This window comes from Lytechinus variegatus, chromosome 16 (genome assembly GCF_018143015.1).
Source record: "Lytechinus variegatus isolate NC3 chromosome 16, Lvar_3.0, whole genome shotgun sequence".
NCBI classification, from domain to species: domain Eukaryota; kingdom Metazoa; phylum Echinodermata; class Echinoidea; order Temnopleuroida; family Toxopneustidae; genus Lytechinus; species Lytechinus variegatus.
The window spans coordinates 6,456,080-6,477,288 of NC_054755.1; the positions used below are offsets into that span (position 1 = coordinate 6,456,080).

At 37.6% G+C, this 21,209-nt stretch overlaps 1 protein-coding gene across 2 annotated transcripts; it reads right to left on the minus strand.

Annotated features, from left to right (window-relative positions):
* Positions 1-3,503: 3,503 nt before the first annotated feature.
* LOC121429640 (integrator complex subunit 13-like) lies at positions 3,504-21,088 on the minus strand. 2 transcript variants are annotated; one of them, XM_041626780.1, is made up of 15 exons: positions 21,052-21,088; positions 19,442-19,598; positions 18,629-18,735; positions 17,846-17,920; positions 17,064-17,254; positions 16,250-16,330; positions 15,140-15,362; positions 14,128-14,383; positions 13,385-13,428; positions 12,159-12,468; positions 10,159-10,235; positions 9,049-9,206; positions 8,026-8,250; positions 6,444-6,556; positions 3,504-5,784 (listed from the first exon to the last, which is right to left on the minus strand). In XM_041626780.1, the coding sequence occupies exons 2-15, from the start codon at positions 19,554-19,556 to the stop codon at positions 5,639-5,641; spliced, it is 2,121 nt and encodes a 706-aa protein (XP_041482714.1). In that variant the 5' UTR covers positions 19,557-19,598; positions 21,052-21,088; the 3' UTR covers positions 3,504-5,638. The 2 variants fall into 2 exon arrangements, with proteins under 2 accessions (XP_041482714.1, XP_041482713.1); XM_041626779.1 differs by having other exon boundaries at positions 20,932-21,076.
* Positions 21,089-21,209: the final 121 nt, after the last annotated feature.

Here is a 21,209-nt window from a genome sequence, read left to right on the forward strand (position 1 = left end):
AATAGTGGGGGGTTTGATATTGTGTCCCCCCTACTATTTTGAGTAGGGGGACACGTCCCCCTGGGATTTCTGCCCATGTTAGTAAGAAACATGTACAAGGTAGGTACATTTGGAGCATTTCAGATGTATGGACTTTCAAAGGTAACATTTGTGTGTAATTATTCTATTGCCAGAGGAACATGATGTGATGTGGATTCTTGTTAAATGCTAAAAAACTATTTTCATGATTGTCATTTCAAAACTATCAGCGGTCCAAAGAAGCAGTCATCTGTACCAATCATTAACAAACAGTCCTGTTAGCTAGGATAGATGATTGGTCACATGTTTGCTTTCAGCCAATCATTTGCTTTGCCTTTAGAAATTAAATTCTCGGATTGTGACAGAGAGTTATTTATGCATTGTCATTCATTTAGTCAATCGTCGATTGTGGACAGTTTCAGTTCAAGTTAGTAGAACCTTGGATATCACGTAGAGTTTTTCAAAAAGTATCTATCACTTATTTAATCAGAATAAATTTTTATCTTGTATGTCTTCAAATTAAGCAAGAATGATTGACAGGGCAACCGATATTGTGTTTCCCCACATGCAAATAAATAAAAACACATGACTGTCAATGCAGTTACCATGCAAAAGAATTGTATCATCAGCTTTGTACAACATCCAGACAGGGCCAGGGAAAAAAAATAATCTTCAGTCCTATAAAGACCCAGTCCTAAAGACTGAAGTTTCAGTATTTTTTTATATTAATTTTTAACAAGATTAGGTATCGAAATAAGTGCCTAGATGATTAAAGCCCTGGTCACAAGCCGCCGTACGGTTTTTTGGGCCGTACGTTTTTTTTTTTTGGGGGGGGGGAGGCTACGGTCGCTACGTTTTTCTGAAAACGTAGGGAAAAGTGGCGATACGCAGGGAGCTAGTGCATCGACGCACGTCACTCGTACGACTACGCAAGGTTTAAGTACGTAGTGCGTGCGCTGCCTGCGTTTCACGCCTTGCAGTGAGCGATTGCGTGCAATGTACGTCGCGCACGTGTGGAGTGAGTTGTACCTGCTTACAACGTACGATCTCTGTGCGTTTGACACATTTTGGAATGGAGGCCGTACTTACACGTGCTGCTCACGTACGCCGTCCTTACTTACGCACAGGTTGCAACTGCGTGCACTTGCGATGAACGTAAGTTCTCCCCCCCCCCATGAGGTGGGGTGTATTTATAGATCTTCTGACGTCCTTCAAAATGCCGCCTAGCTCTTCTACCACAGAGACTCCAAATACTTCTGATACTGCAAGAGCAGCTTCAAATGGCAGGGCATGAGCAAGACGTGGCACCTTTATAAACATCGATAATGTGGACGGCAAATATTACTTGACGTGTTATAAACAATTATTTCATTCGCTACTTCTAACTCCTTAATTTTGTAATAAAGAATATTGACAGTTTTGAAGCAATCCTCCTTGAATAGAAAAAGTCCATGTTCTATTAGAAAGGTTTGGGCAAAACTAACTCCTTCAATTATTATGCCAATTAAAACTCCGTTATGGGGAGGGGGATTGCCTTTCCTTTTAGAAAATATCAATGGTTTAGATACTTTCAATGTTTCAGGAGTCGCCGCGCCTTGGAACCTGGCCTGAAACTCGCCATCACTCTTCGCTTTTTGGCAACGGGAAGCAGGTCCCTTGCGTATGACTTCCGGGTGGCACACAATAGTATATCCATGTTCGTACCGGAAGTTTGCACCACCCTATACGAGGAATATAAGGAGATGCTCACCATGCCCTCCACACAGGATGAGTGGAAGGCCGTCGCCGACCAATTCGGAACTAGATGGAATTTCCACCACTGTTGACGGAAAGCATATTGCAATCAAAAAGCCTTAAAACAGTCGATCGCTCTATTACAATTACAAGTGGTTCTGCTCTGTGGTGCTCATGGCAATCGTGGATGCTAACTATTCCTTCTTGTGGTGCAATATTGGGGCTAACGGCTAGCTCCTCTTCAGATGCAGGCGTTTTCAACCAGTCCACGCTTCGGGGAGCACCTGAGGGAACCACCGTTGCATTTCCACCACCGGATCCACTGCCAGGTGACGACCAGGATTTTCCTTATTTCCTAGTGGGCGACGACGCGTTTCCCCTTCGAAAGTGGCTGATGAAGCCATATTTGTCGCCATGCCCTGATACACAGAGAGGGTAATGAATCATCGGACCTCTCGGGCTCGTCGTGTCGTAGAGAACGGTTTCGGGATATTGGCTCATCGATGGCGATGTCTCTTGACTACCTTGCAGATGGAGCCTAACAACGCAATTTGCGTCTTGTTGGGTTGTATCATCATTTACAATTTGCTTCGAAAGCGCCGGCCCGGTAATCCCCGGGGCCTGGAGGGATGATGTACAGATGACCGAACCCACCCAGATGGTCGGCCAACGGGCCGCGAGGGAAGGAAAAACCCTATAAGGAACTACCTAGCGGACTATTACAGTTCCCCGTTTGGACGAACACCATGACAAGATCTCGTTGTGTGAACACAGGACCTCCTAATAATAAGCATTATTATATTTCATAGAAATTTATGAATTAAATCATTTGTTGTTGTTGTTTTTTCTATTTGGCGGACTAATACAGTTTCCCATTGTCTTTGTTCGAACTCATGATACACATGATTCGATTTCATTTTTTTACATTCTACAAACTCCTCAAGCACTCATGATAATAAACTTTGGACATAGTTCATGAAATTCATGTATTAGTGTGTGAATAAATAAGAATGACGTCATTATGTGGAACATGGTAATAGAATATGACTTTGTGTTTTCTTGTTTATATTTGAGCACAACGTGCGTTGTAAGTGCTGATCACATGCTTACTCCGCACGTGCACGTGAGTTCTTCATGTTCATTTGAATAATTAGATTGGGAAAGTGCCGAGTAGGCACGGGTCACGCACTTATCCGTACTTGCTAAATGCACCTTCGGTAAACAGGAAGTGGCCGCGGCGAATATCTAAAAAGTCTCGCAGAGTCGGTGCGTTGTGCGTACTTTGGCAGTACCGAGGGCGTGCGTGCGCGCACGTGGGGGCAAATCCGTAGCTCGAACGTAGCCCGCACGCAGCGAAAGTTTCTCCTGCACTAAAAGTTCTGCGTCGTGTCTGCGCACTCCCAAATCCGTACCGAGTCGGTACTCACCACGTGCGTGACGTACGAATTTCCCGATTTTTGCCCACGTTTTCGCACGTAGACTGCGCGCACGTGCAAGTACGACGGGATGTGACCACAGCTTAAGCTGAACCCCGGGAGCTGAACACAAACTTCACTTACCAACCTGAATATCAGAAATTTCATAACATTTAAAACATATGGTATTTTTTTCATTTAGTACAACTCATTTATGAACTTTGACAATTTCCAAGAACCCTAATTCATTTAAGATTACACTTAAGAGATCATGAATAATAATAAAAGAAGCTAGACAGGGCACCAATACTACATTGCACACATAAACACTAAAAAAACATCATAAAGCTGTTTGTAAATGATATAAATACATTTTATTTCAAATACAAATCATGTGAAGTTGGTTTCTAATGACACAAAACACAGAAAGGAATGAATGAATATTTTAAACCCTTTCCTGTTTAACTCTTTACATGTATACAATCATGATTAACAAACAACCTTGATACACTAGGTGTATGGGCCTCATCCCACGAACGAAGTGAATGATTCAATCTATCTCAGCTATGGAAAGCCAGCAACGTCATTACCTGAATGCACTATACCCTTTCATTTTATTCTCTGAATACTGAAAACTCTGCCGAAGTAAAATTTCTTGTAACCACGGGAGAAGTTTGACTTTATAGAAGAGGTATACAATTCATACATGGCATAATCTGGCCTAATAAGATGGGAGTTGCTGCTACTGTTTAGCACTCACTGATTTATGGGATGGAGCAACATTGATCTGAGGCAACTTGGTGGCTGCCGGGCCCACTATCAATTGGGCAAGATATACATGTATTTTTGGAGGACATCTTTTTCTGATTTCTATTTCGAATAATGAAATATGGATTTGAATAGAAATTGTTTCAACGTCAGCAAATATTTGATTTGAAGGACAATTTATGCAAGAATATCTGGGGCCTGTTGCTAAAAGCGTAGCAATCAAACATAACTCCAAAACACAAATACAACTCGACTTCCAACCAAAAAAATGCACACATTACGGACGTTTGCTTCATTTTTCCTGAGTTACGTTTTAATGCAGCTCTTTAAGTGCTGTACATTTATGACAAATATCTGTGCATTGTGATTTTTTCAGTCCATCAGTAATTCTTGCTTACAACTCATTCTGGGGGATATTTTTATTTCAAGGGTAGCAATTCCTTGTGGTATTTATTAAATCAATCATATGCATTATTTCAAAACTATGGCAATCCATGTAAAAAACTAAACAATTGATCGTTAAGATCAGTTTCAATTTTTAACAAATCCCATAGATACATGTATGAGCATGATAAAGATTAATTTGAATTAATCCATTTCATCCAAATTTATTGCTGATTGCGACTCCTTGGGTTTCTTACTTTCTTTACATCATCACAGACCATCAATGAATAAAATGACAAAATTCCGATTATTACTTGTACACATGATATCATTTTAATTGCGGATACATGTGTTTCTTGTATGGCTTCAAATTTTAGTGATCAATTTGTCAAAAATAAAATATGATATAAATATCGCTATCAGAAATAAAGTTCTCAAAAGAAGTCTGTGGTATTTTCAAATGTCAAATAACTTCCTTTGTAATTTTTGTTTTCAGAAATGTGAATATTATTACATGTGTTTTTGTACATGACGATCGTTATGAGAAGAAACCAAAATTCATCTGAAAAATGAGAAATAATGCAAAAGAGGAAAGGGGAACTTGCATACGTCAACATTTCACAAGTCAAATATTTGTGTAAAATATCCTTGTGAAGTGAAGGGTCATGTAATCTAGTGGTTAGAGCATTAGACTCCTGATTGTAAGGTTGTGAGTTTGAATCCCTGCTCTGCCATTACCTCCACTTTGATAAAGAAAGACCCAAAAGTAATTTCTGCCTGTATTTTCTGCCTGATTAACTTAGATGAAAAATTCCTTTCTATCTCATTGCTTATATACCACATTGGCATTGCACCAGCAAAAAGCTGTCCTGCCGAGTTCTTAAAGTAGATACCATAAAAGGAACAGGAAGAAAATGGAGAGTGATATTGGGATTAGAAAAATGTTGTTTGAAGGAATTGTCCTTTGAAATCATTGATTTTTTATACTGTATCATTGATTTTTTATACTGCATTCACCTTGCTGGACAAGCCTACAGGAAACAACTCTGCCCTTCTTTCTTGCATTCTGTGACTAACTTGATATCTTGCACGGCTTGAATTTGCAGTGTGGGTACATTCTCCGTCTCTCTTCCCATCTTCCACCATGGAATGAGAAAACAAAATTGCTAATTCACTTTTCCTCTGCTCACAGGGCCTGACAGATACATCATTGACCAACTTATCGAGAATTGGATTGCCTTCACATAGTTTTCTCCATTCCAGAGAAATATTCCATTTCATTATGGATTATTTGAAAAAAGTCTTTGAGAGATATTGCTTCATTTGCCATTTTCTTTGAGTAGATTGGGGTAGAGTTCAGCCTTTGCTCCCTGCGCCTCCGCTCTGCCTGAGAATTCCCTCTGACTCCTAGAATGAACATTAGCAATCCTCGTCTTCCACAAAGAAAGGAGAGATTCTGGAGCTCCTAAAAATGGAAGAAAAAAAACAATACTAGGTACATTTTTACGAGAGGAGAAGATAAACATGACTTGTCATACTTGATAAAGCACTATTATCGCTTTTTTTTTTAAATAAATGAACACAGGGTATTTTTAAGAACAAGAATAACACAAAAGATGTTTTGTTTATATGTGATATGAATCCAGAAGGCCCCAAAAAGACCAATATTTCTTCTGACTTCACTTTTGTATCATTTTTATGTTCTGAAAAAAAAACGGATATGAAAAGTCTTCAATGCACATTTTCATGAAACTACAATATTTCATGAAATTATTTTCAATATCCTGGTGGGTGTTTCATAAAGCTGTTCGTAAGATGCCAATGTCTTTACGCACGACTGGTGATCCTTTCTTGTGCTATGTGATATCCCTACATGTAATTGATTTATGACCTAAGAACATCTTCCAGTCGTGTGTATAGTTGTGCGTAACTTTACGAACACCTATGAAACACCTACCTGGTTTGTATCCTTGTTAACTCGTTGACTACCGAATTCCGTAAATCCCATCGGCTTTGCACATCGACCGTTCGATTCCAGTAGGCAATGGCTTAATCTGTTTGAATTTTGCTCTGAATGACTCAAATATTCCTATAAGAGACTTAATTCTTTTTATTTTTTTTTACCTTTTGCTCTTCCAATTGTGTCTCCAGTATTAATTTTCTGTTTCTTGATAGGTGGTGGTTCTAGGGGATTTCTGGGGACGTTGGTTCCTGTTGCATCTGGGGTTGTAGTGGCCCTATTGGGGAGAAAAAAAATAATTAGTGGATTCCTCGGGAGGAGATTGACTCCTTTTGCATCTGGGGTGGCTGTAACGGTAAAAAATTACTCTACTCCATGTTTCACGTACATATACCAAAAGCTATTAAAATGCTTTTTAGACATGTGCCCCAAGACTCTGGAATGACCTTCCAAGATATGCGACTTTCTCCGTCTTTGGAAGTATTTAAGAAACATCTAAAAACTCTGCTTTTAAATCAATAATTGGTTATTATAATTTTCTATTCAATCATTGTGTAAAATGCTGTGAAACGATGATATGTTGTAAGAGTGCTATATAAATGAACATATTAAGACTATGATTTAAAAAAAAAAGATTCCTGGGGAGGAGTGACATTTTAGGTATTTAATTCATTGGAACTAATGGAAGTGTGGTCCCTTCCCTACATCACAATGACATCATCAACACAACCAACATGTTTCAATAGGTAGGGGAAGGCGGGGTAAGTTGAGCATAGGGGCAAGTTGAGCCACCAGCCCCAGGCCAATAATGAATGAGTCAGACATTGTGGTGGTGTCATGTATTGATGACCCATAGCATAACCCTTAACCCCACCACATAGTTTTCCACTTTGAAAAAAAAGTAGTTTTTTAGAGGGAAAAGTATGAATTTCAGCCAAAAAAAGTAAAAAAGAGTGTGAAATAGATAAGTGCTTTATTCACACACACGTCTTTAAATATAGTAAAGACATGATAACAACATTGTAAGTCCAGGTATGGATTTGTCATAGTCTTTTATATGATGGATGCATAATAAATGTGTGGATACAAAATTATCGCACTAAGTTCGGACTGGGGTAAGTTGAGCCAAACAGCATGGGGCAAGTTGAGCCATGGTAATTCTTATGGTAATGTATCTTAAAAAACAAACAAACCATAAAAATCGATTGAAATGCAGGCTGAAAAGAGCTAATTTACATGACTGCTTTTTTCCTTTTCAAAGGATGTATTTATAGAGAATAAGCAAGTGAAAAGACTTTAAACAAAAAATTGACATGCTGGTTCTCCCCCCATACATTTTGTACGTAGTTTTTGTGGCTCAACTTACCCCAGACGGTGGCACAACTTACCCCATATATGGGGCAAGTTGAGCCATTTGACATCAGTTTTTTCAAAGGTCACGATGACTTTCAGTGTGGGGGTAGAAAGTTATATGTAGGTGAAAAACATTTCCCAAGAATCAAATTTAAAGGCAAGGTACTTATTTCTACAATAGTACTAGTCATATCAATTCTAACATGCAAAATGCAAAAAGGGTCACAACTTACCCCGCCTTCCCCTATAGATATTACAATGTTTTTATGATTTTTTAAATGTTAATAGCTATCTTATTTTAAGTATGATATTGTTTTACTTTTCACCTAACTGCTTATCTGGGTTAGCTTCCCCTTTAATCACCTATCTCAAACAAACGTATATTTAACTCACTCTTCTGTTTTCACAGCAGGAGCGTCCGCAGTTTCCGTTTCAGGTTTCTCGGCTTTGACGGCTGATTTCTCTGAAGTCGTCTTGCGCCCTCTCGATGGTGATGCTTCCTCAGGTTTCCTACAGGCAAGAAGACATTCAAGGACCTCTTCATGGGCTGGCGATGTGGTGCTCGCTGCCCTCACGAAGGTCTCTAACTCAGACCACATCTGTCTGTACTGCTCATCCCTGTTGTAGCAGATTAATTCAATAGGTTTATAATAATAATAACAGCTAGATTCAGTGTCTAATATAATCTTTCTAAGCACTGTATACTATTACCCTGACTGTTGCATGGCTTCCCTGATCAAGCTCTTAAGCATTTAAGGAATTTCTTCATAATCGGTTCCCATTTACTACACCTGGGTCGAGAGTGGCAAGTGTAGATAAATGCTGTGCCAACCGACGTGAGTGCTGCAATGGAATTGAACCCAGACAAAGGTTCACAGGAGGCTAGCTCATTTTTTTTGTAATTGCAATTTCATCTATCTCAAATAATAAGGATCTGTGTATAAACACATGGGAAATACTAATTCAATTGCCCCAGAACACTGCTTACTTCGTATGCAAAGCCATTTAAATCATATTTCTTATGTAAAATTATTCAACATTCATTTTTGAAACACATTCACCATCAAAGCTGTAACTATATTAGAATTAAAATAAAAAATGTATGAGAAAATTGACAAAACATGGGAGAAAAAAGTTTATTCATGTTTGATATTTTCTTGTGAAGTTCAATATTGAAATTGCTTTAAACTAAATTTTCTAAACAGCCAATTTCCGGGCAAATATAACAGAAATAGAAATTCATGCATCTTGTTTTGAAACGAGTAATTAATTATGTACATCCTATTCCAGTGACATTTAAAGATTTTTTATCAAAGCAATTTAATGTTGTGTACCTGTATTTTCCTCTTTTATACTTCCTTTATCCCATGAATTATACTTTTATAGACGTAATTTCAGTTTTAAATAGCATCTAACCTTTTGGAACCCTTCCCCCGTGTCGTGCTGCTCGGAATGGGTAGGGCTTCGTTTCTTGTTTCCATGCCAACAAGATGAAGAATTGCTTTCTTGCACTCTAAAACATCGTCCTCGACTAAAACGGGCTTCATTAGCAGTGAGGGTAATGGGTCTATATGCTGAGGATAAAAAATAAAGAAACAAATGAAAAATAAAAAGTTATATTTCCATAAACTGACGCCCGATTTCTCTCCATTTCTTTCTTACTCTATCTCTCTGTTTATTCTCCCATACCCACTTGTCTCTTTCTTTTTTTCACCCTCTTCTTATTCTGCAATACCCTCCCCCCCTTTTCTTTTTTTTTTTCTTCTCTTTCTTTCTCTCTCCCTCTCTCACTCTATTACAATTACTTACGTCTCTGAAAAACATGTTATATCAGACACGGGGCCTTGTGTAAAGGTTAGTTTATATGAGGCCTCCTAATATTGTTCAGGCACAACTGAACCTTCAAAAAAATGAATAAGCCTACATTGAAATAATGAAGGAAATAACATGTTTACAACTTGCAGCCTGCGTTATCAAAGACAAACATGATTTTGTATGTTTTCTCTACTTGATAATAATCCCATAATCATGCAGGATCTCAAAATAACTGTTTTTTAATTCTTTATTTAAAGCGATTATCCCTTTATAGACCATCTTATCGTCAGGGAGACCACGAAGGCTTGATAAAAAAGTCTGAAAATCATCTAGAATGGTCCCTTTTGAACTTAAAAAAGTGTTTTCTATAGCGGAAAATATGTTGAATAAGTCTGAATTCGCATTTTACTCGGAAAAGAGGCATTTCTACATCTTGAGTGGCTTTTAAATATGAAATGAACAAACAAATAAAATGATTAACAGAAATAAATGAATGAATATATGAACAAATGAACAAACAAGTAAACAATATTAAGTATGTAAGTAAATAAACAAACAAATGAATATGTAAATAAATGAAAGAATATATACATTAATTAATTAATAGATAAATAAATACATAAAGTAAAATCAATTGATCAAACGATCAACCAAAAAAATCCTAAATTAAACCTGCTATCCAAAGACATAATAATTTCATTCTTTACTTACTGAGAGCATATTGAAGATAACAGTATCGCTGATGATCAGAGGCCAATGCCTTGACATTCTTTCTAGCTGTGCTTTAGCTGGAAAAGATGACAAAATAAACAAAACTAAAGTTCAAAATTTCAAACTTAAATTGATTTATATTATGTTTGATTTATATATTTAAAAAAGGAGTGAAAGTTAAAGCTTCAAGTAATTACTAAAAAAAATGATGTACAAATGGAAAATGGAATAGAATCTAGAAAATAAAATAATTGAAAATAGTATAATTCATTCATTCAAAGTCAATAGATCTTGAAAAAGAGGTTAGAATGGAATCGAAAACAAAATATTCAACCACAGCAAAATTTCGTCCATTTTTTTTTTAATTTGACAAACATTGCAAAAGAAGAAATAATCATTTATAGATTCTTCTTCTTAGGTCACAAGTCCTGTCCAGTGAAGGGTACAAGATCTGGCTTAGAGATTAAAGGACTCAGAGGGGGGGGGTGTTTCACAAAGATTTACGTTATAGTATGATTTAAATCGCAATTAAGTGCCGACGCGCATCTGAAATACAACACGCAATCTAACTCATCAATACGCAGTAGTGCGCGTCCTCTTTGCATAATCTGACCAATCTGTGGTTAAGCTTTTATACTGTATGCAACCAGGCATTTAAGTGCGACTCTAAGTAATACTTTTTGTGATACACCCCCCAGGGGCCCGTTGCATAAAAATTTTTACCTGAGTTTTTGCCCTGTGTTAAAGTCAATGGCAGTAATCAGACTAACCTTAGTTTTCAGTTTTTACCAGAGTTTTCTCAGGTAAAAAGTTTTATGCAACAGGCCCCAGATCTTTGGAAGAGCACGGCTCTGGTAGGAGGGGGCAGACCAAAAGCTTCATGAGCACCCAGCAGAGGCAAATACCAGCGCCAAGTAAGAACTCAACATCATCATTTTGGTTAATAAATAGTGATTAAAACTTCATAATTGGGAATATTTTGTTAATAATAATAATTAGCATTTATATAGCGCTTTACCAATCTACGACTGTTCAAAGCGCTTCACAATTATTATTACCCGGTCACTGGATTCATAGCATTCCAAGCAGCCTGTTAGGCGCAAACTTGCTAAACCAACCACAACGACGGTTGTTTCCTACCGGTACCCAATTAGCACCTGGGTGAGAGTGGCAAAGTGTGGATTAACGCCTTGCCAAAGGGCGCTAGGCCATGGTGGGATTCGAACACACGACCCTCTGATTACAAGGCGAGAGTCAGAACCGCTACACCACGGCGCTTGTTCATATCATGTTACAATTTATCATAGCCATTATCAAAAATTCAATTTTTTTTCAAGAGAGCATAATTTCGATTATATCAATATATAGCCCAGCAGTAATAGTGATTTACTTTTTTAAAAAATAACCAAATCTATGTTTGCCCTCAGAATTGACATCAGATCATTCATAAATATGGCATATAGAAACTTGATTGAGCAGGTACATATACCTGACAGAATGGAAGTAGGCTAGTGTCAATTACGAGATTTGCTGGGGGGGGTGGAGATTACAGGAATAGGGTGGTGATTCATAGGTTGGAGGGTAAGGCCCATATTCTAAAGTCAGGTTTAAATTAAACCCTGGTTTAAAGTTGTGTTTTAAGTATGGAAAGCCAATTGGAGCATAAATCCGTAACAGTAAACATTCAGTTTATTAACTCATATCACATGGAAATTGTTCATAATTGTCTACGAATAACGGAATAATTTTCTTCATTATGAAAGCAAAAGAAAACTACACATAAGAAATATGATCCATAGACTTAATTTCTGATTTCTTGGCTTCCCATAATTTTAGTGCAGAGTTAGACTGTGGTCTAAGTTAAACCTGACTTCAGAATACGGGCCTAAATGATTTTTATTTAAAACCTGTTTCCATAGACTCCAGACTACTTATATGCAGGCTCAGCGTCCTACAGATTAATATAAAAAATTAAGATTAATTCTAACTACAAACGGTACCTCTCTCCAAGGGTAGCTCGGCTTCACTGTCTGAGCCTTCCTGACATGGCGCCAACCTATTCTCCTTCATGAAGTCCCCAAAGTCGTTGATGCGGTAATTGGTGACCCTACCGCCGCAACCCTCGCTGATGGACGGAGGGTCCTCTAGGGGTGACCGTGAGGTGGACAGGCAGTGGAGGTAGATCTGACCGCCGTGGCTGGCCAGCATGTGAGAGATACACTTGGACCCTTGTTTGCGGGGTTGTTCGAGCATCACTTGGCGTCCGTTGAGCAGAAAGTTGGTCAGGCACAAAGATGGTCTGCTGTTGACCTAGTGAAGAAAAGCATTCTTCTTAATATAAGTTTTACATTTCACGATGAACTTTCATCTATCAAAGTACATGTACTCCAAAATGAAATGAGAATATGAAATGATTTGAAATCATGAACATGTAAATTCAAAAAATATTTTTCAAATATCATTAATTTCTGTGTTCCATAGTATATGCTCACAAGTTGCGCCCTTATTGCAATGTCACTACTTTGCATTTATAGTGAGAGATTGTTCAATAACTGTATGCTCAACACAATGCATTAATCAATTTGTTTTCTATTTTTAAAGTAATTACAAAAATCCTTAAAAACTACAGGTTTCATGGTATCTCACTGGCTTGTTAGGTTGATTAGTTCTTATTCTTCCTCATGCTTGGAAGTTGTTGCTCAATAAAACATTTCTTGGAATTTTCCAAGTAAACCTTCAATTAAAAATGAGTCGATGCATAAAACCTCTCACGGTAATGAATGTCGTTGGCGCATGTACTATGAAATGCAGAAATAAATCAGTGACATTGTTTAATAAGAATCGCTTGGACTTTGTCAGTAAAGGAATGATTAACAAATGAAGAAATATTATGATAGTAAGAATAGATGTGTGGGTTTAGATGATAGAAAGTGTTGAACATTTACTTACATGTACTCTCTTCAGTTACAACCACAACAGTTTGAGAATTGTTCACTTGCATTACTTTATTACTACCTTTATAACTGAATCTTATGGTAAAAACAAGGAACTCAATGTGACCTTGGATGGAAAAATGGAAAAGTGTAATGAGCTAATATATAAGCTATATGAAACAAAATCTATAAGGCAATGCTAAATACATGTAGACATCAATGTTGACAACTGCTTTTAAACTAAAATCAAATAAAGTTGTCAGAGTAAGTTTAAAAAAAAATAGAATACTAACATCAACTGGTGAGACCCTATAGGCCCCGGTGCAATGGAGAAGCTCTGAAATGAAAAGGAAAATGAGATTAAATTCAAGTGTGAAATTTATTTCTGAAATATGTTGTTGATTACTACACTGTACAAGTTAGTATCTTGTCAGAATTTTCAATCCCTCTTTTTTTATTTTTTTTTTATTTTTGAATAAACTACTCTGGATGGAGCGAATGGAGTATTGGTTAAAATGTAAGAATAATTTGAAAGAACTCAATATTCTGGCAGCACTCATTGTATTTAACCATGGTTAACTTCCAACCTGAAGCGCTCATTCACCATGTGCAAATTACCTGAATCCTGCAGTGAAAACTTCTCACAAGACATATTCCTTTTGTTTGTCCGCTTTAATTTTAACAGTTTTATTGTCAGGGTGCTTATCATATGCCATTTCCTATTGTTATTTTTATATTATTTTCATTATTATTATTTTTGTTATTACTATTATCATTATTATTATCCATTAACATAATCATCGTCATCATCACCATTACATGCCATTTCTAATTGTTATCATTTTATTATTACTATCATTTTCATTATTATTAATATCATTTTCAATATTATCATTATTATTGTCATTAGCATAATCATTGTCATCATCATCATTGTTATTAACATCATCGTCATCATCATTACTACTATTAATATATTATAATAATCATCATCATCGGGGTAGGCTTTCCCTTCGATGAAGCAGTTGAACAATACCTGTTCCTGAAGATCTTGGCTGGCACCACTTAAGAAGCACCTTATTAACACTTCCTCCTTTACTACTCCCATCACCAGATCCACCGCCTCCCCCTCCTGCTCCACTGGAGCTCCCTCCTCCACTCCCCTTATCTCCTTCGCTCTTTAGCTCCTGGGCAGCCACAATGTGTTCCATCTTATGAATCTCCACGTGAGCTTGACGGTGATGGAGAAGCTCCACGTCATAGTTGGCGGAGCTGCTGGCGTTTTGCTCCTCCTGTGATGGAATGGAAATAAATGTGTTTCAACAAGTGGGTTCTTTCTATCTACAGGCTTATCCCAGGGATGGGATTGTGGAACAGAAGCTAAGGGGCTCCACCCCCACACACACACACTTTCATCACCATATTTTGTAAGCTGTAAGCATCAAAGTAATGACACAGTAATGACAATCAGTGATAAAATAATATTTTCATCATCATCGCCGTTATTTTTCTTGCCGTCAACAATTTAATCAAAACCTATAGATCATAATCATCATTGTCTTTGATTTGCATCATCATCATGATAATCATCAATATAATTGTCATAATTAACATTATCACCATCATCATCATAAGAATCATCAGCAACAACACCATCATCATCTTCATCATCACTAATATTATCATCGTTATCAATACCCATCCTCATCCCTAACATCAATTATCATCACCACCACTGTCATCAATATACTCAGCATCATCATCATCATCACCATTACCACCACCACCATCATCATCATCAAAATCAACACCACCAGCATCACCATCAACAGCACCAGCACCACCACATTATCATCATCACCACCACCACCATAATCACCACCACCATCATCATCATAACCACCACCATCATCACCACCATCATCATCATCACCATAACCACCACCATCATCATCCTCACCATCATCACCACCACCACCATCATCATCATAACCACCACCATCATCACCACCACCATCATCATCATCTTCATCACCCGTACCATGTACCTTCATGGGAATGCCTGTAACTGTGGTTACAGCCAGATCAAAGTGATCCTGTAGGAGCGAACTGAGCTTGGATGAGAGATGATGCCCCGCCCTGGAATTAGTAACCTGACAGGACAGCAACGAGTTGACGACGGTTAGGTCTTGGGTCAATTTGACCGTAGGAGCCTTGTCGACAGGATGAATGTTGACCAAACACAGCTCACAGTGGTCGATAGGCAAAAGTCTGATTTTATTAAGAAACAAGATAACAGATTATTTTATCTTATTGAAACATGAAGTCAGGCTAGCAAATATGGTATTCACTAGTAGCTTTTTATGTAAAGGATAATTGTCCTTACTGCTGATTTCTTACGAACGCCATATAAGATAAATTATTGTAAATGAATCATCAACCTAAATTAACCAGAAAATAATAATTCAGTCCACTTACTTCAAAAATATTCTTGTAACTGAACAGTTTGCACAAACTTCATTTTTTTCAGTAATGGTTTCATTTGGGTTCAATGTAAATGATATAGGTGTTTTCTTCCTATTTTCAAATCTCCAGGCTGTGGACAACAGGGTCCTGTCTTACAAAGAGTTACAATTGATCCGATTAACCGCAACTATGGAAAGCCAGCAACATCAACATCTAAAAATACACGTTTTTTCAAAACATTTTCTAGATATGATGTATGTTCATATATACACAGATTTCTTGAAAATTCAGTATGCTTCTCTTTGTTTTCAAAGGAAATTGTGCAAATTTCTGGTAAAAAATTATTACATTGAAGGGTTTCCATACACTTGACATTGATAAAATCAATAGTAACTCTTTGTAAGATGGGACCCTGGAAGCACTACTCCACAAAAATATATCACGGCTCAGATTGATCATTCTAGCTCAAAATGGTGGCTTACAATGGAAAGTGAATGCGGATAATTGGAGGAAAATTTTTGATGACAAAGCAACCAGTGTTTTATTCTGGGTGATTAATCTATTACAATTAAGAGTAAGTACAATACGAAATGAAATTGCATGTGAATATGAGTTTGTGACATTGTGCACAAAGTTCCTTAGTACAATAAGGTAGTAGTAGTAGTAGCAGTCAAATGGTTATATAAACTTACTCATCTGAATTGGAGGCAACCTTGTTCTGTTGATGGATGGCCTCCTTCAAGCATTCTTTTATTTCATCAATCTGTTCATTCCTGAAATTATATACATTTATTGTTATATATCTTGTTATACATTTCAGGGATACAACTTGGAATTTATAAAAACGTCTGAAAATCATCTGGAATGAGCCATTTTGTACACAGAAAAAATGTGATTTCTATGTAAGTTTAGAAAGTCAGAAAAGTGTCATGGCATCCCACATATGTTATGTGACTACAACTGTTCAAAGCTACATGTATATCTTGTTACATTAACATTTTGGCAAGAATTGACATCACTTAATTACGGCTTGGGGTTTGATGTTTAAAACCACAATTTTTGAAGATTTCAAGAATTAATTATTATTAATTCAGCATGCAAATTAAGACTTAAAAGTTAAATGAATGCTCACTTTTATCAAACTTGTTACTGACATTAGAGCATAAATGAGCACATTGTTTTCATTGAATGACCCTTCTCATCATGCTAATTCATTATGAATTATGATGAGCTAACTCATTGTGAAATCAATTGCTTTCCATATATTAGCACTTGATTGATTTTCATTGCAAAAGCTTCACAAGCCTGGGCTATAAATCATGGCACTTAGTGTAGATTATCCCAAAATATACCAACTTCCTCCACTGACCTCTTAAATGAATGCCTTTTTAACAAACAATGGTTCACCCCTCCCATCAATCAGAACATTCTAAAGCCACCACTGCCAAGATCTTCTAATACAAGATTTCTAATAATTTCCAAGTAATTGTGACATCGGGACCTCACCTTGTTAGCGAAGTAAGACAGATAATCCGTCCACGGTTCAAAAGGGCGCTTTCATCAGCTGAGAGCTCTCGCTGAAGATCTGTCTTTTCACAAAGAATTTGAACCGCGCCCTCAAAGCCATTGGTGATGTCGACACTGGCAGGATCCCCATCTCTCGAAGGTGGTCCAACGTGAGCAAGAGCTGTCATAATCTAAAACATTGAAATTGAATAGGGGGTATTAAAACTGGGGTAACAATCACCCAGGCAACTTGTCAAGAGTGACTCTGCTGCATCTTCCTTTTTTTACCTCCTGGGCGTATCAGCAACAACACAAAAGCCCAATTACATACCCTTATTCTATACTTCTTACACAACTTGCAAAAAACTTACTCAGTACTTATTCATGATTGCAACTTAGAGCCTTCAATGAATTTCGGCTCTTCCAATGGTGCCGTTGATCTCCGACCTTAGCGGAGGAATGTGCAGCCTACTCATGCCTTGTGTACTGAAGGCCCTCTCACTGATTTGAAACAGCAAGTTTTGTATGTGCTAGTCTTTGTGTGGAGACACACTTGCTGATCAAAGTTTCAATAAGGGTCTGTGCCTGCAGAACTCTGACTTGACAAAGTGCCGAAACCACCAAGTGTTGGCAATATCAATGGACAAAAAAATGGTTAAAATTATTGTTAGAAATGAGAAACTGCACAGTATTTAGCAAAATACTGAAGGTAAATATCTTATATTAATTTTTGAATTAAAGTGAATCTAGTCTTCAGTAAAGATGAAATAAAATGTACTTACATGAGCAGTGTTCTGTTCGGATTTCCCCCAGCCGTTGACAACGCGAGCCACACTGTCACTTGCAATTAGACAGATCTGTAAGAAAAAAATATGGGGGTACAAATAAAGAACTCATCATCAGAGTTTTAGTAAATTGAAACGTGGTCTGCAACCGCTTTTGGTATCAAACATCGTTTAATAGTGCATTACGTACATTCTAGATCAACCTTCTACTTCCTGGGTCAAGAGGGGCCTGAAATAATACAGAATCAGTGTTCATACTAAATCACTTGCAATGCTGGCTCACAGTCATGAATAACTGAGCATGTTTTGATTTGAGATTCTTGCTTAAGAATATTTTTTTTAAAGTCAACTTTTCACAATCAATTTGGTGTTTACCTTGTGAGCTTTTGTCCACTCTTTCTGCAGGCTTCATCAGACTAACACTGACTCGACGTAGATGGGGTAGTATCGGCAGCACGGAAGTCCATGAGAATGGGAGTGTATGTAGTAGAAAATTCATATTGTCCAGCACCTCTGTTAATGAAATGTGCCTGTTTTTTCTGGCTGTGAATGGCCTCCCTATCACAGACTTCTGCGCAGCCGATACTACTCATCTACCGGGAGTCGGCGCTAGTCTGATGAAGCCTGCAGAAACGAGAAGGCGAAAGCTCACAAGGAAAAAAACAAAGTGATTGTGAAAAGATTTTTTTTTAATTGTTTGAATTGATTTCTAACAATCATATGAATCTCTTCATGCTTAAGAAGATTGTCTGACTCAAAACTCAATGCCATCATACTCACATTTCTACTTGAAGGAAAGATGTCATACACCACTCTGCAATATTCCATGATGCCTTCAATACAACAGGTCCAGAGAGACTTGGACAGGGGAGCTAAAGGGATAAGACCTTGATAATAATGATGAAATAAGGATACATGAATTAAATTTTTCATTACTAGTCCAAAGTCATTAGGTTTATTTTAATAATAATATAGGATATTTATATTGCGCACATTTCCACCTTGTTAGGTGCTCAAGGCGCTCCTTATTTTGAAGGAAAAAAATGTGATAAAACACCATTTTTAAGCAGGTGGTTAGGATTAAGCAGCAAGACAAAAATTTCCCCCAAAGTTGCTAAATTCACATGTCACATCCTTACACTACATGATATACATGTATCTATTTTTCCATATTTGCTTGAAATTTATTTTCAATTAGTCAAAAACTACCAACGCAATGAAGTGTATTCCCTTCTTTCTTGATTGCAATTTCAAATTAAGTCACTAGTTTTACTAACATCAGACTAAATTATATTAACAAGGCTTGAATTAATCCAATGCAGAGAAGATCATGGACATGGATGCCATACTGATTGGTCACAATGCCTATCTAAATGGCCTTGGATATTTCTGATGCAGCCTTTTGAGTTTCTTCCTTTTCTGCTGCAATAAAGAAATTTCCCGGATAAAAAGTGGCCTTGCCCTAAAACTGTTGAAGGAGAGCAAAAATTTAAAACTTGGACCAAATTGATAGCAATTGACTGAAATTGACCATGGATGTATAAGACTATCTTGGAACTGGAATTAGGTCAAGTCATTGTAAACCAACCATACCTGGAGTCCTTGACTTGCTGACGACATCGAATTCAAACGGCTGGTTGCAAGATTCAGCAAATGATGACGAATGGTCAATCACAAATATGGTCTTCATGCTGGGTGGAAATGCCATGATGCTCAACAGCCAAGAAAGGCAGAGTTTTGTGTGATTTACCTGAGAAAAGATGATGTTGAAATATAATTAGGCTATTGCAGGTGCATCAGGTCCCGGGGGGGGGAGTCAAATATTTTGCTGTACACACGCGTACGTAACCAAAAACGCGTGTAAAGAGGGGTTTTTTTAAGTTTTGGACGTGGTCCGCGCGTGGACTCGTTAAGGGTATCAAAAACACTGATTTTCAAGAAAAAGTGTGGTTTTGAAAGACTGGTCAATCGCGGGGTCCAATGTATTTAGATTGTTTTTTACCCAAAGCTCTTTTTAAAAAGACTAGCCAAACGTGTTTAGGGTATTTTTTTTTTCCCTGTGGTCATATTTTGGCGACAACTTGTTTAGGGGTCAAAATGTGTTAATAAAGCCTGCGAAAAACTTGGAATTTAGGGGGTTATTTTGCACACAGAGAAAAACTTGTTTAGGGGGTGTTTGGAAGTTCCTTGGTCAGTCACACGTGTGTACAGCAATATATTTGACTGCGCCCCCCCCCGGCATCAGTATGTCAAAACAGTTGGAAACATATATTTCTTTTTTTTGGCAAGGTTGAAAGTACCATCAGCTTACAGAAATTTTTTTTTTCTTTTTTAAAGAATTACTTCCTACTGGTACCATCTACCTCACCTGGGTTGAGTGCAGCACAATTTGGATCAGTTTCTTGCGGAAGGAAATTACGCCATGTTACACCTACAGAACAAATAGCTGGGTATCGAACAAACAATGAAACACGTTTCCCATTTTTCAATAAAGGCACGCCCACTTTAACAAAGTTTAAGTTTAACTATATAGCTCCTGTCTGGGTATTAAGTCTTAAAGGTAAATGCTAGTTTTGGTAACGATATCAAAATGAGTTCGTACAGAATCCAATGAAATGACCACCAAAGTGTCTGTCTGTATACCGTAAATAAAAAAATGCATGTGCCAAAGGATTCTGGAAGAAATTGTGTAATTGCTGAGAAATCAGCAAATAAGCACAGGATTCGGGTAGGGCGTCGGGCCGATGCTCTAAGCAATAATTATACATTGTCCAACGTGCGCTTGACTGTGTTGGGATCTTCGGTGTGAACATTTTTCAGCATAGATTTCAAGATTTCACAAAGTTCAGTTAGGCCTACTGTAGTATCCTCGATGATATACCGACAATTAAGCCTTGTTTTACAGACATTCTCATGAAATCAGTGTTTATTGCAACTACTGGAATTTCTCTTTAAGGTTTGTTAGGTTTAGCCGTCGACCGTCCCCCACACCGTACCCCCCCCCAAAAAAAAAAAAATTACAAACACTAAAATCAATGGATGGGACAATAGTCAACAATAATCAATCTTTCCAGTATTCATACCTGCTACAAATTAAACTGCAAATATCATTTATTTCAGCCTTTGCAGTTACATGTAGATACGATTCAAACTACCAGTAATCGGTTGTTGTATTCTCTGTCTTAGGCCTTAGTTACAGTCACAGGAAAATATGTGGAAGATTCAAGAAGAGACTATAACACTTCCCTGCTAGTACTATCGCGAAGCAACGCGGCGGCCGGGCTGGCTAGCGCTAGCGTTGGCGCTGAGCTGCCGGCCGGCCGTCGATCCCGCGCGGGCCGGTCGCACGCGGTAGGTACCC